General features: G+C 45.1%; 1 protein-coding gene across 1 annotated transcript in view; it reads right to left on the reverse strand.

Moving 5' to 3' along the window:
* Positions 1-67: 67 nt before the first annotated feature.
* spryd3 (SPRY domain containing 3) overlaps positions 68-15,747 on the reverse strand; it is a 56,244-nt gene continuing 40,564 nt past the window's right edge. Inside the window, exons 8-11 of the mRNA XM_041946630.1 lie at positions 13,721-13,778; positions 7,289-7,408; positions 6,621-6,760; positions 68-3,426 (exon numbers count right to left, since the gene is read on the reverse strand). Of these exons, the coding sequence (XP_041802564.1) occupies positions 3,292-3,426; positions 6,621-6,760; positions 7,289-7,408; positions 13,721-13,778 (453 nt within the window). The 3' untranslated portion in view covers positions 68-3,291. The remainder of the gene's footprint in view (positions 3,427-6,620; positions 6,761-7,288; positions 7,409-13,720; positions 13,779-15,747) is intronic.

Genomic DNA, 15,747 nt, shown 5'->3' on the forward strand with positions numbered 1-15,747 from the left:
CCAAAGTTGGTTTGACAGCAACATCTTTTTTTTAAACAAAACAACCCATCACTCTGCTACATTACTGAACCCTTTATTGATGATCATACATGTACTGAACAAGGCCATTATAGTGCAAGTCAACAAGGAGGAATTATTACAGGAGTCCTCGGTGAGTAAAGTTGGAAACGCTACAAACACTTTCAATCAGATTTAGCTCTAATTTGGTTGAACTGTGACACCGTCTGTAAACTGAGATTCTGAGTAAACTTTAACATAAGTGACTTTAATACCCTGAACTTCGACGTGGCCCAAACGTCCACATCGGTGTCTCTATCCAGCCCTGCAGGAGGAGAAAACTGATTTACGCATTTTCACATGTCCTGTAGACCTGCTAAGGTCATCAATGGCTCCAAAACAAATCCTGACGACAGCTAAAAACGATCTCCAGCAGATATGTGATTGAACAGTTAACCCTGTGTAGTATTTTCACATCATGTTATATCTCTAGCGTTACTGTCTGCAGCGTTCTGGTGTATGAATGATGCAGTTTGTCTTCACGACCAAACACTACAGAAACCTGCCGTGTGCACCTCGCAGGCAGGTGCAGAGGAATGTACGCTACAGTTTATGTTACAGGGCTGCTGATGTTGTCATGGATACATACAGATGTGGGAAGATGCAGAGGAGCTCGATGAAGAGGTTACAGCTGATACAGTATAATAAAGTAGACGTCATCATTCCCTTTAATCAAACAGACGCAAAAGAACAAAGAAATCAATGTGAATCATTTGTGTGGAAACCAGCTCCCACTGACGCGACACAACAAACAGGGTTTCTCACTCATCCACGCGGATTGTTTTATCTCTGGGGCCTGTTTCACAAAGCGGCTGCAGGTGAGTCTGTTTGGGTCACCTGGCGTCACTGAGACCGTCACGGCTGTTCTGGATGAGGAAGTACTGTGAGGCTCCACACAGAACCAGCGGCTCCAGGCTACGTTATCCGCTACCAGCACAACACGGGCAACAGTCAAGTTGCATTGTGGGTAACGCGGGCACCAAGTTTTGGAAAGGAAGAAGAACGCATGTCAGAAAAAATGGGATATTTGGTTCTGCTGCATCGATTCTGATCCCTGCGACGCGACGTCAGTGAGACTTAATATGATACGAGATGAAACACAGACGACTAATACGCTAATTATTTTTCCGATTTAGAGACGAATCATTTCACGAACAAAAAAAAATGTCCAGATTAACCGATGATAAAAAGAAAAGCAGCAAACCGTCACACGTGAGAAGCAGAAAAAGTTTTTGACCTGATCATATTTCATTATTATATGAAAGTTGGCGTTAAGCATCAACAGCGACTGTTCAGCGTGTGGACGAGAGGATCCAACCGCCAACGCCGTGGTCACAGCGAGCGAACGCCTCATCGCGTTTATCCGACTGAAATGCTGCATTTATAATTAACTGAGCTAATCAAAGGGCAGATAAAAAGACCATTAATTACAGAGAGCTGAAACAGTCGGTCCGTTTATCAAATGATTGATCGAAAGAAAGAAATTCATCATCTGCGAATCGTTTCATATTTTTAAAGCTTTTTAATTCTTTGTTTGTCAGCTGTTGTGGTTTAATGAGTCTTCTGTTATTACTAATTGATCATTTTTGTGCTTCAATCATTTGTGATCGAATCAATCAAGAAAATTGAGTAATCAGATGATCTCTAAAGATGTCTCTTTATTATTTATAAGCCCTGAACTTTTGTCCACGTCCTGACCCCGGATGATTCAGCGTTTCCGGCGATCTGATTGGTCAGCTGTTTTGATTAGGTTTCGTTCCATCCAGCACAGGTTACCATGGCGATCTAACCTGGTTAAAGCGAGCTGCTTCATGACAGCAGGCAGCCGGAGCGAAGGCCAGAGACTGAGACGTTTGTGATTCAGGCCCCTGGCGCTGCCGTGCAGACACACAAACACATCACACGCAGCAACCAAACATCATCGTCTTCACCCTCACAACACACCCGGCAGTTAATCCTACATCACAGACAGGAAGTTAAGTTATCGTCTGACTACAAGAGCAAGAGATGACTTTGAGCAGATTTTTGTTTTTTTTTCTCTTGGCTCTTTTAAATTACCTGCAAAGTATCTAAAAAGCGGGAAAAGAACATCAAGAGTGGAAATAATCCTTCATAGTGATGACAAACGTGCACCGCGAGTCAAACTTGTGCAAAAGGAGAACAAAACATTACGACACAGTGTGACACACAACAGTCTGATGCTTCTGTGTGAGGTCTGCAAGTTAACCTTGATGTTCGGAGGTGCTTCTCTTTATGGCTGCAGATTGTGGCGCTGCATCAGATGCATTATGTTGGAAGGTGTTCTTGTTATTTTGTCCACCCGCTGTATTCAGATTTGCCCTTTCATGTTCTCAAAGTGCAACAACAAAACATTCCCTGAACTTTTGACGCAGAAGACAAATTTAAAGGTGGATTTACCAGATCGCTCGTAGAAAAACGTGTTTCTGTTTGTATTCTGGCGCCAACGTGAAAAGATCTTCATCCCCGCAGGAAACGTCTGATCTGACGCCGCGCACCAACTGCATCTCATGTGAGGCTGCGATTACCAAACCGGCAAGACATCTCACATCAGCTCCGGGGCAGCAGCGAGCGAGGTGGGGCGACGGCAGGTCCCTGATCGCTCACAGGAGGGCAGCCTCACCCAGAGAGAGAGAGAGGGCGAGAGAGAGAGAGAGAGAGTGTGTGTGTGTGTGTGTGTGTGTGTGTGTGTGTGTGTGTGTGTGAGAGGGTGTATTCCCTGAAACATAAACCGCCAACGGGCTCTGACTCGGCAGACTGTTGGCCTCGCTCTGCTTTGCTTGGGGTCGTGACAAATGAAATAAACTCAGTGTGCCAGACCTCATGAGAGGGATTTAACAGCATGCAGGAGGAGGTTAGACGTGAGGATGATCGCAGGACAGATTGCATAGAATTAACACTTAAATATCTTCCAGGAGTTTTAGCCTTGAGGTGCGGCGGTCGCACTCCTGCACCGCGAGCTACACGGCTCCCTCCGCCCCCTCACGACCGGCGGGACGACCCGGTCGGGTTCCTGTGATGACTGTGAAATTTACAACTCTTATAAATTAAAGCCGAGGCAGTTTTTCGAGGAAGACGACGGAGACGTGCGTGCGTGTGTGCGGCTGAACTGAGTGTGTCCTGGCGAGTGTTAGCAGCATGCTAGGCTACTGTGGGTGAGCTCTACAGCGCAGCCAGCTGTTTGCAGGGCGTCACAAGTCCAGTCCGGCTCTCAGCTCATCCGCTGAGGGGATGCAGATCCACCTTGACCTTCTCTCCGCTGCTCAGCATCCCCACGGTGGGGTAGAGGCCGCCGGGGGGGACCGCCATTTCCCTCCGCCCCATCAGCTTCCCGTTCCTCGTGAAGAACACCTGCAGGACCACAGGGGGCGACAGTGAGCTAACACACACACAAACACGCCTTTCAAAGTAAATGCACCGATGGAGCACTGGAACAATCAGTCCTGAAAGAAAAGTCTTTTCACAATGACTGATACGAGTACAAACTTCATTTGAGAGCACTCAGTGTGCCGACTGTAAACAGGAATTACGTGCAGTTAGGAAATATCGTTAAACAAACAGGTGACAGAGTAATGTCTGTCTTCTCGGGGGGGAAAAAAAGGTCAGTGTTTACAGTACATGTCTCTACTAAATCAGCGAGTGATCAAACATTATCCAGCTGTTCTCAAAAGAACATCAACAAGCTTTTCAATGCTAATACCGAGGGCTTCTTTCCAAGTCTGAGAGCAAACACCGACACACTGAAACAACAAGCCGAGCGCTGTGGAGTGTGTCTGAGTCACATATCAAACATTTACTGTACCACCCACTCGAAAAAAAGACAGGCTTAACCGCTATTCAATTACAGATGAAGGGCGAGTGAAACGGCAACGGGCTTCATCGGTGTGAACGGCAGCGGTCCGACACCCGCGCACACGTGCAGCTGTGCCCGCAGAGACCTCTGCGATGGAGGGAGCGGCGCATTCAGGGTAACGCGTCCCGCTGAGCAAATGTTGACAAATCTCTGGATTACAACTCGGCCGATTCTATTCTCACCCACTTGGGTTTCGGCGCTGCATGCGCTCACACCCGCTCGGTGACCCCCCCCCCCGGCCTCTACTTGCACAACCGCGTGGGCAAGCGAGCCCGGCGGCTACGAGTCAAGGCGAAGTGAAAACCGCGGTGATTAAAGCAATAACAAACAAACAGCGGCTGGAACACGCAGCGGTTGGATGTTTAGAGTGTGAAGCGACTCGCTGGATGGACGTTACAGCGGGGGCGCGGCGAGACGGGCGCACGTGTGGACTGAAAACTAAAGGTCACAGTGATGCGTCCCGCAGGGGCAGAGTTGCACCAGAACGCTGTGAGGCAACTCGCTGAGCTTTCTGCTCTGTTACTGTAAGTAAGATGAAACTAACGGCGTCATCCTGCCGCGAAGCTCCATCATAAAAAGTTCATGTAAAGCAGACCGACAGGAAACAGGCTGCAGGCGTGAGGGGGGGTCTACGAATGCCTGAAATGCTGCACTGTGAAATAAAGCTGCAATAACTTGTCAGTTAATCGAGTGGTCGACCGAAGGAACATTTATTGCAAACAATTCAATCTATTGATTGTTCAATCATTTTTTTAATGCAACATGGCAGCAATCTTTGAATTTTGGACGGTTGGTCGTTAGAAGACATCACCTTGTGCTCAGGCAGCTTTTGATTGGCTGCCATTTTAACGACCTCACTCGGTCTTTACAAAGCCGGCAATTAATAAGAAAAACAACTGGAGATGAATTATAATGAAAGTAACTGTTTCTATAAGCCGCCCTTTGTTTACAGTCTGTGCATCTCCACACGCATGAACTGGACGTCTATTCATGTGTTTTTAGGACTCATTAAAGGAAAAGGCTGGAAAATCAGTTTTTTTACTGTCAACAAACCCAATTATGCAAAACTAACAATAAAATTGATCCTATTAAGTGTTCACTGTTTATGCAAAGCCTGATAAACCTGCTCCTCTGAGCCATAGAGCTCCATTCACATCAGTGAACCACACTGTTGCACTGGGACATTCTGCTTCGTTACCATGAACACACACACACACACACACTGTAGTCCTGCAGCCCCAAATACTCACTATGTATAAATACTGAGTGCGTATTGATCCGCACCTGAAAATAGTCCCGAACAAACGCTCTGTTTGAGTAATGTATGTTTGTGACCTGATTCTACAGAGTTACATCTTCAGTATGAACCAATGAGCCGTAAAAACTACAGAACAACAACAGTCACATCCTTTAACAAGTAAAGACAAATACGAAACAACAGCGTGTCTCCGTCTGAATCTACTGAATGCGTTCGTATGTTCATGTAGATTAAAAGCCACGCGGCTGCTCCCAATCGGATGCTGAACAACAAGTCGATGTGGTTCTGTGACGTTACACCGTCCATTTAAAACATTACTCACTTCCAGATCCAGAGCAAGAAGGCCGCAACGCAAAACAAAACGCTTCATCATATCAAAGCCAGAAACTTCTACTGTACACGGACAGATGTGTGACCGTTGTGACATCTGACAAATCCATCCAGGCCTGCACACTTCGGTGCATTTCTGCTTCTTCTTCCAGCGCTGGTCAGCCCTGATTTTGTTTATTTTGTATGTAGTACTGCCGTCTCATCTCATTTGATGATTTGGGATGTAGTGCAGGACAGAACTGACTGAACTCAACAGCTGGTGTGTTTCCAGCTGTTTTCTACTGTTTACAGCTGCACTGTTCAATGCTTGCACATCAGAAATGGATCAAATGACTATGTGTAATGTGAAAGGAGCCGTTTGCAGTGACGAAACGAATCTCACCAACTCTGCAGTTTCAGCTGGTTGTCTGTCAGCTCCAGTTTTTCCCTGCCGGTCTAACTCAGAGCCGGGCTGTCGTCTTTGTTAAAAAGTCAGACGAATATGCAAAAGCTTTTTTTTATTGTACTTTTCCTCGTCTGCTCTCCTGGCCCTCTGCAGGTGGAGCACACACAGACTTTGTACACTGTGCACAGTTTGTGTGTTTGGTTCATTGCTCTCATTACATCAGTTTTCAGCAGCAGGGAAATAGTTCTGATTAACTAATAGTGCACAACTCATCCAGCACCAAACAGAGGTGGGGGGCCTGTCAAAGGAACACTACTACCTGCAGGTAAGCTATTCTGTTAGCATCTTTGCTGCTAGCTCACCACTATTAGCTGTGCAAGCTAGCACAATGTTATCGTACAGATTGCTCTGGCTGCGGGTTTTAATAATAAAAGTCACATTTCAGCAGAAACTGATAATTAAAAATAGCATTTGTTTTCTTTTTACTACAGTTGCACTGAGCTGGTCCTTCTTCAGTCAGTATGAATATTTATAAAGTCATAGTGTCATATTTTGGAGGAACTTAAAAGGTGATGTTTTATCACTGTTGTGTTCAGATCTTGTTAAACTGCCCCCCAGTGGCCAACAAATGAATTAATGTGAAACCCTGAAATGCGACTGAATCTAAAACATGGGTAGTTAACATGTGCAGCAATGCAGTTTTCATGAATGTTCCTCACCGTGACCTTCCTGCCCTCCTGTCCCTGCTCCACTTCCTCTCCATCCTCCTCTTCCTCCTCTTCATCGTTGAGGTACAGAACGTTCTGGACACCGGCGTGACTCGGACGGACCTCCAGCTGCTCCCAGTCGTCCACGTCACCTGAGGACAAAACAGAACTCAGTGTGTTTGACGTGAGGCGTTCATGTGCAGAGCAGAGTTGTTCCTGAGCTTCCTCGCTGATAAACCACCAGAGGAGGGAACACAGTGCAGAGAAGAAAGACAGCAAACGCTTCATTAACACCACAACCGGACATGTTTCGTAATGAGCCTTTAGAAGGTCTGTAAGCTTGAATAACAACGTTTGTCCAAACTGTTATCACAGGTTCGGTCTTTGAAATGGATGAAGAAACCACCTGAGAGCAGGAAAGCCTGTATTTGTCACTCATGGAAAGAGGGAGGGTGGGAAGGTAAGAACTTCCCCTTTAAGTGTTCCATGCGGGGGATCTTGGTTTGCATCCAGTTTCTTTCCCACAAGCAACACAATGGACTCCGTTAAGACCGAATGTTGCCACAACCGCCTGATGCTAAACCATCATAAGCAGGTTTAAGAGCGAAACCTCCCACGGACACACCAACCACTTTAATGAGTGACAGTGTAACTGTAGCACCTGAACCCTGAGCCCTCACCTTCTCCATCCAGGATGTAGTCTCGTGGGAACATGATGCCGCAGCCCATGATGTCACCTTTGAAGCAGCGAGGACCAAAAGCGTCTCCGACGCCGCTGCCGTGAAAGATCTTGCCATCGTCTGTCGGAGTCGAGGAGCGAGAAGGAAAGTTTTAATTGTGCAGATATCCAGTTAAGTATGTCTGTTAACCTGTGAGGTGGAGTTCACCAACTCCAGTTCACGACTAATAAGATCTCTTTAATACCACACTGAATGCAACTGAAAACCCGTTTCACTAGAATTTATGATTAAGCGTGATGACCAGGAAAGAAAATAATTACTCATCGCTTCCCAGCTGTGTTTAACAATCTCAACCTATCGTATCTAGATATAATTTACTCGATTACATTTACACCTGATATCAATACGTGTCTCCAGTGTCCACGTTGAGATCCGATTTACTGCGGCCGGTGTTATCCAGGTATTAGTGTTACTTCCACCTCCAGAGGTGGTCCGGCCAATCGGATGTAGAGCTGCAACGATTAATCGACTAGCGGTTATTAAATTAAACCGCAGCTATTCTGATGATCGGTTAGTTGGTTTGAGTAATTTAAGAATTTCAGAAGAAGAAGAAGAAGTCTAAATTCTCTGATTCCAGCTTCTTAAATGTAAATATTTTCTGGTTTCTTTCCTCCTCTTTGGCGGGAAACTGAATGTCTTCGGTTTGTGGACATCTGAGGACGTCATCTTGGGCTTTGGGAAACACTGACTGACATTTTTCACCACCGAACTAATCAACTGATCAAGAAATTAATCGACAACCTGTTAGCCCTGTCCTCAGTGCGTTGTGGGTGTATTTACAGCTGACTACAGCTTCCATGCAGTCAAACACTGTCTGACTGCAACCTGATCACTCTAAAAGCTTTTTAACGCACGGTGTGAAGAGGGATAAAATAAATGAACGTGACATGGGTTGAGGTGTGAGACGATTAGCCTCCTCGCTGCTACAGCTAGCAGTGTTTGCTCACAACAGTCCCACTTTCAGTTTCTAAGAGTGTAACATCTCTGACAGCCCGCAATCAGAAACAAAAATAAATCAGAAGATTATTGACTGCTGCAATATTTCAGGCTGGTCGACTCGACTTAAAGACACAGACGGCGCTGCGTCTTTTAATGTGTGTGCAGCACGTGTACATACAGCGTAGTCCTAACATTCAGGACATCCTGATATTCCAGTCAGATGATGATGTGTAAAGGCGAAAGCAGCACGAGTAAAAACACCTCTCTCGCTCAAAAAAAAAAAAAAAAAGGCATCAAGATCCAAAGGAAATCATCAAAACAACACAAACTACAGTTGCGAGAGACAACAATGAAAAAAAAGGGCAAAAGAAAAACACTGCAGAGGTAGCCTGAGGACGAGCGCTCCTCAAGCGAAGCGGCGTGGCTTCTGCTGGTAAATATTTATGGAGTTGTCATGGGACCCGTCCCCTGCTCAGGATACTGTTTAAACAATCTCTATCTGAGCACCAGGAGGGAGACGGAGACACTGTATCATTACGGCTCCCATGCGGGCCCTTGTCACAACACCACACACCAGGCAAACAGTGGAGCCACGCCGGCACAGGCGCAGCGCGACTAAAAATAGCAGAGCAGGGCTTTGGAGAGGGCTGGCGCTGGAGGTGAGCTGGGGCGTGGAAGTCCAGGTTTGGGCCTGAGGATGGAGCTAGCTCGCAGGGGCAGGAAAGACAGGAAAAGCCCGGCGGAGCGTCGAGGGCGCGACAGCGGCTGGAGCAATCTTCAAACTTCTCACACACTTTGTTTGCAGCTTTTATTTAGATTATATTCATGAAAAGCCTCTAATTATTGTGAAGATGCACTGCTGCAGCTCTGCCTTTTACTGAAGAGACGTGTCTGTAAACACACAAACTGTGATTGTCGAACGGGAATCAGATTTTCCATTTTGTTGTTTACGGCTGTTTCTTTCTCGAGCATCTGAATTACATAACGAGATTAAAGCTTTTAAATTAAATGATTACTTTGATTACATAACTTATTAAGAATAAGTGCAACGATTGATTGCAGTGATTATTATTATTATTAGCAGTATAGCATTGCACTTCCATAAAGTTGGGGTACTCACAAGGGACAGATTTTAAAAAAGTACAGTAAAAAAAAAAAAGAAAAATAATATGAGTTCCCTCATGACAAGTAAACTGAACTTTTAAGGTTTAATCAGTTATTTGATGATGTTAATAATTAATAATCATTAGTCACAGCACTAAATTAGAGCATGTTCTGCACAGTAAACCTTCAAATAATCTCTGTTACAGCAAATTGAATTTTGTCTATTTTAGTCTTTTAGCACACAAAAATATGTTCTGTTGCTTTTTCTCAAATTTGCTTTGGAGCTTGAAAGGCTGGAGATCGAGGTGCAGGAAGCAGGCTCAATTTGGAGCGAGGCTGCAGCGGAAAATGTTAAAATTTGTGTTGGAGACTAGAGAGTTTAAAATTAGCACGGAGGTGTTGACCAAGGTTTGGCTCGGAGGAGCAGAATACGGGTGACGGCGTTAATGCAAACGTTAAGATGGCAAACTGAGGCAGCTGCAGGTAAAGTCAACAGCGTTAGCTACTGGGACTGCCCCCGGGTGCTGGATCCAAAGGTGATCCCAGCAGCAGTAAGAAGGTGAAACCGGAGCCGGGTTTAGCGCTTGGAGCCGGGCCCACAGGAGGAGAGGGCAGGCTCTGTGGAGAAGAGAATCTGACTGAGACCAGCTGGGAACAAGAACACAGGCCGTCTGCAACATGAGAGTTCGTCTGGAAAAAACTGGGCTTCCCTGCTCAGGGAACAATGACTTCACACACTCCTAAAACATGAAAAATTAAAACAAAATGTTTATATTATTCCATGATTTCACCTACTCTGTCTCTCTCTCACACACACACACACACACACACACACACACACTGTTCCTAAGAATTTACTATAAATTCCACTGGCAGCTGCCCTGTGAGTTCATCACAAACATGTTGTTGATATAAAATATACAATATACTTCACAGTAACACTCCAGTTTATTAAGCTGATGAGTCTCTGGTTAGAAGCAGTGCAGCAGCAGTAGCAGTTTTTCTGGGTCTGGACTCTGCAGTTCTACGGTCCTGCTTAGGTTTCTGTCTTCTGTTTGAACTCGACTTAATTAACTTTTTCAAAACATTCTCTTGTTCCAATCTGAGGATTTTTCTTTTTCTCGGGGTGATAATAAATTGAGTATTTCTGGGTTCTGGACAGTTGGAGTAATTTGATATCATCACTCTGGGCTTTGGGAAATTGTGACGGACACTTCTGACTATTGTTTCAGTATTACTGAGATTTTACAGGAGAAAAAAAGTAATTGAGAAAATAACTGGCAGATGAAAGACAATGAATATAATCATATAGTTTATAGTTTGTTTAAAATGTAGCTCTTATGTTGTCGGCTGACCACGAAACGTGCTTGTATAAAGTCGCTGCAGTTACACCACATGTACAGACATCCTGCAGGCAGAATGATGGATATGTCCCATATAGAGTCTAAACTCTATGGACAGAAAATTAATGAACTATTTGATCATTTTTGTTATTTTTCAAGCAAAATTGCCAAAAAAAAGGCTTCGGTGTCAAGAGTAAAGGAAACTCTTTGGTTTTTGGACAAAACAATATGAATAACCCAGCTTGTGCTTTGGGAAATTATGATGCATTTTTCACTATCTTTTTTATAATATGGACAAAACAACTAATTTATTGAATAACTGAGAATATAATCTACACATGAATAAATAATGGAAATAAACGGTTGCAGCTGTAATTCTCTTTGCTGTGTGGTGACTTCCACAGGACGGACACAGGCTACACGCTCAGTTCAGATGGGGGGTTGGTGCATTTCTCAGACTCTCTTTGTGCAGGTTAGTGTTATAGAGACTATGTCACCAAAGTCCATTTTTGTCCCATCAGGTAAGATGATGACATAATCCCCCTTCACATGTCGGTATTGGATATTTGTTTTTGCAGAACCTGAGCTGGAATCAGATTAGACCCTGTCACTGACACAGAGCACAGGAGTTAGACTGAGCCCTATTATCTCAGGTCGGTTTGGTGGTGATGGATGGATGGTGGCGGTGGTGGTAGGGCACAACCTTCAGCTGCGGGTGTTGAGTCACAGCACGCGTGAGTCACTGATGGGGGGGGGGGGGTTTGGAGGGGGTGACAGGGTTAATGATGCTTGCTGAGGAGCACTCACTGGTTGGATGGCTGGTTGCTCCTGATAGGGCCCACAGGGGCCCACAGGGGCTCGCAGTGCCTCGCAGTGCCCCACGGCCCATTAACTCGCGGAGCCAAGCCGAGCCAACACACGGGATGGAGGTCCACGGCGGGCCAGCTCCCAACACAAACACTCGTGGTAACACCAGCGCAGGCCAAAGAACTCTCAAACTATACAAGCTATACAAAGGAGCAGCGATATGGTTGGCAGGCTTCGTGTGTATAACTGGAATATATCTGGAGTAAAATCACAACGTTTAAAGTCAATAATACACATCACATGTGACCCAGGTCAACACTGGTCGCGTGCCCGATACAATGCACCATAAATCAGAAATCAGAAATAGAATAACAACGTAAGCATAACCGAGAAAAGAAGGAATGCTGCACTGACCCATTATGTCATTTATGTATTTGCCTCCCGGCTGCGAAATATAACTCTGAACTATCTACAGCCACTGACAGCTAATGATAAAAACATTAAGAACACTGTGCATTCAGGAACAGCATGAGGCACATGAGTTAAAAAAAATAACAATGGGTTTCAGCAGTCCATACAAAGCCAAGGCCTGCCAAGAATATCCTGGCAGACATTCGCCCCGTTAGATACTGAGGTCAAATACAAAAACGAACCATAAAAGTTAATAAACAGAGGTACCACGTGTCATAGAAACACCTCTTCACAGCATTCTTGGCTCGCACCAAGCAGGAAAACCAGGGTAACAAAGCTAGTCATTCCTTCTTTAAGCAATTTCTGCTGTGGTTATGTGACCGGGGGTATATAATACTGTGTATACATTAAGTTTTTGTCACTCCGCCAAAGAGCGTCCGCATGCAATTCTTGAGGTTCCTGAGCTGTTCAGTGAAAATCTTGGATGCATGGAGGAGCGAGAGGAGACATGAAGAAGAGGCCCCGGCTGTTGATTTTAAGTAGCTGAATCCGAGCCTGCACCTTAACCCAAGCATGGGAAGGCAAACCTCATACGCACAGCGTGGAAAACCACATACATCATTTTAGTCTCTAACAAATAAGATTAATGGGAGCTGTGCTGGGGCGTGCACATTTCTGTGGCGTCCAACGCGCAGCAGCCAAACCAGGCAGACCGCAGCACTAGACCTCTGGGACTGGCACGGTGAGCCCCCGTGAATGACTGGCCTCGTCTGTCACTCAGCAATGAGGCATCATCCACGGACCCGGCAGGACGCACAGCAGCAACTGTTATTAGTATTAATGTATCTTATAAACATCAACTCCAAACATTAATGGAATGTGCGGAGTGAACGAGAAAATGTGTTTTGATAGCTGACTGGAGGTCAGCTGGAAGTACGTATAAGAACCTTCCCGCTGGAAAAACATATGACAGTGACATTTGTGGCATGTGAATCATTCAAAGATTAACAACGGGATGCTTCAGACCAAAATAATGCCGATAAAAGCCAGCTAGCTCCTAACTGCTTCAGTCTGATAAGGACTAACAAGATGTTGACTGTGACAGTGGATCGGCAGATAAAGAGCCAGCTACTGACTGTAGCTCGTACGGTGTAACAACAACCACCTACCCAGCTGCCGTTATTCTCATATCACGGCAGCAGCGTTTGATAGCTAATCTCTTAGCACTGATAGTGACGGGTGCTGAGGCCTGGAATGGCAGCTGTGGGGGTTTGGTGCAGATGCCTGTACAGATAATGTTCACAGGCCTGTCGTCACAAACAGCCAAGGCTGAGTGTGTGTGTGTGTGTGTGTGTGTGTGTGTGTGTGTAAGCATAAGATAACTAAACTCAGCTTTCTGTGTCTTGTTTTTCTTTGGGTCACTGCTTAGAGAGATATTTAGATGACCAAAAGAGAAAGACAGAGAGCCGGAGATCTGATCCTTCTCCTCTTTCTGATGCTGTCACGGTCTGTTTTATCTTCTTTTTGTCCCTTTTATCTACCCGCTATCGTCCTTGATCTCTGTTTGTGCTAGTCACCTTAACATCCAGCTGGAGCTTTGCTCTGTGATGTTTGCATCTAAAAGGCAGCAGATACAGGAGAGTCGAACAAGACTAAAGGGGAAATTCCACATGCACAAAGGATATAACGCACCATCTTCTTCCTGAGAAATACACAAGTAGAGGCTGAGAGAAGAACAGAAAGGGGAAAAAAAAAAGAGAAATCTTACCTGCGTGATACGCCACTGACCCTCGGCTCCAACCTGGGTGTCTGTTCCTCGGGTAGTCCTGCACAGACACAGTTCTACAGGTCACAAATACAAGCTTTCACAGTCATGAATATATATATACACACATACATATAAATACATACATATATATACGCAGGCTGAGGATGTGTGAGCCAAGAGTCTGCAAATTTTGTTCAAATAAAGACTACACCAGGTGACGTACAACACAAAAAGTTGTGCAAAACAGAAATAAAACACAATGTGATCGTTTGCTAATCATTTTTGACATAGACTCAACTGAAAACATATCTAATATTTTACCTCTTTAACTCTGAATCTGATGCAGCAACACATTTCAAACACGTTGGGACAGGAGCAACTAAAGACTGGGAAAGATGCTGAACGCTCCAAAAACACCTGTTTGGATCATTCCACAGGTGAACAGGCTGACTGGTAACAGGTGATAGCATCATGATTGGGTATGACAGGGGCATCCTGGAAAGGCTCAGTGGTTCACAGCGAGGACGGCCCGAGGTTCACCACTTTGTGAACACGTGATTGGATAATTGAAAGTACCACACGGGCTCAGGAACACGTCATGAAACCGATGTTGGGTAACACAGTTTGTTTGCAGATGACTGCTTTCTGTTTTTATTTACGGGTTGCAGCATCTCTACCAGACAGCTGTCATTGTTAAGCATGTCTGAGACAGAGTGTGACAGACAGACCGAAGAATCGATAAATGAGCATGAACAGATTGAACAGATGCAGGTCAGCGGCTGACGCACAGTCCTAACCTGTACACTGTCCTCCTTCACTCATCCTGACCACCAGAGACAGACTTCCAGTAAGCCACGTCACCTTACTTACTCTTGCTATGCTTGTCAACCTTTCCATTCTCACAGCCACATATGCGGCTCACTGTGACAACAGTGGCAGACTTACCACCCAAAATTCATAGTAATCTTTGAAACACACAGAAGCAAACAAAAGCAAGTTTCTCATTTCTAGCTTATGGCCGTTGACTCTGTCGGCTGTTGCTTGCAGATTTAGCAGCTGTAGCTAGCTGGCTAACAAGTGCCACATCAAAGTATTTTCTGCAGAGTTTCAAAATTACTTAAAAAAAACAAACAAAATCCTTCGTCTCTTACCATATGGCCTTGACGTTTGCATAAAACACTGAGGACAAAGCCGTGTGTCACAGGTAAAAAGTCAGCACCTCAGCAGATGATGATCAGTGTGGAGGACAGAGCAGCACTGTTCTCGTATTACAGGGTAGAGCTCGTTAGCCCTAATAAAGAAATTAACTGATGAGTTTCAGAAAAGCAGTGGTATATCGGGTAACTGTTAAACCAGTTAAGTTTGGCTGGGAGTCCCAGACAGAGCTGCTAATGCTAGCCTAAACTCTGATAGTGTTGCATCCTGGGCACCAAACACTTGCCGGGGCTTTTCTAACATCACCTGTACCACAAATTAAAGTAGTTAGCTGATGATACGCTCCTCGGCTTTGGAGGCGGTAACAGTAAGCTTGTCAGCCGGGCATGCTATCATTTGCCGCTTATGTTTGACAGACACCGTTTGCTCCATTCCTCATACGTTTGCTCTTGCTTTTGGTTTTGAAAAACTCTTCTTTGCTGAGTGTTGCTCTTGCAGCCCCGTGCACAGCGCTTCAACACGAGCAGAAATCCAAAGCTTGACAGGTCTGACTATGCCAATCAACTCTAAATTACAGAGCAGAAAGCCAGGAGCAGGTTTACATTGTTTCCCAGAGCCCTGTATTATGACCAGCGCAGTTTTAAATCATGTTGTTGCTATATGCCTTTACCAATGTTAGCATGTTAAAGAGAATGAGGATTCCTTTCCATTCCCCCCCCGTCTGTGGATATCTGTCAGTGTCAGCTACTTCTCTCAGAGCTGAGGATGTTTCTCTCTCTCTCCCCATCTCTCTGCGTGTACAGTATGTATGCCTTTCTCCAGGTTTCACCATGCCAACAGAAATAACTAGAGGGCCAACTTTCGGATAAGAT

The sequence above is a fragment of the Chelmon rostratus genome, chromosome 10 (assembly GCF_017976325.1).
Source record: "Chelmon rostratus isolate fCheRos1 chromosome 10, fCheRos1.pri, whole genome shotgun sequence".
Classification (NCBI taxonomy): Eukaryota; Metazoa; Chordata; class Actinopteri; order Chaetodontiformes; family Chaetodontidae; genus Chelmon; species Chelmon rostratus.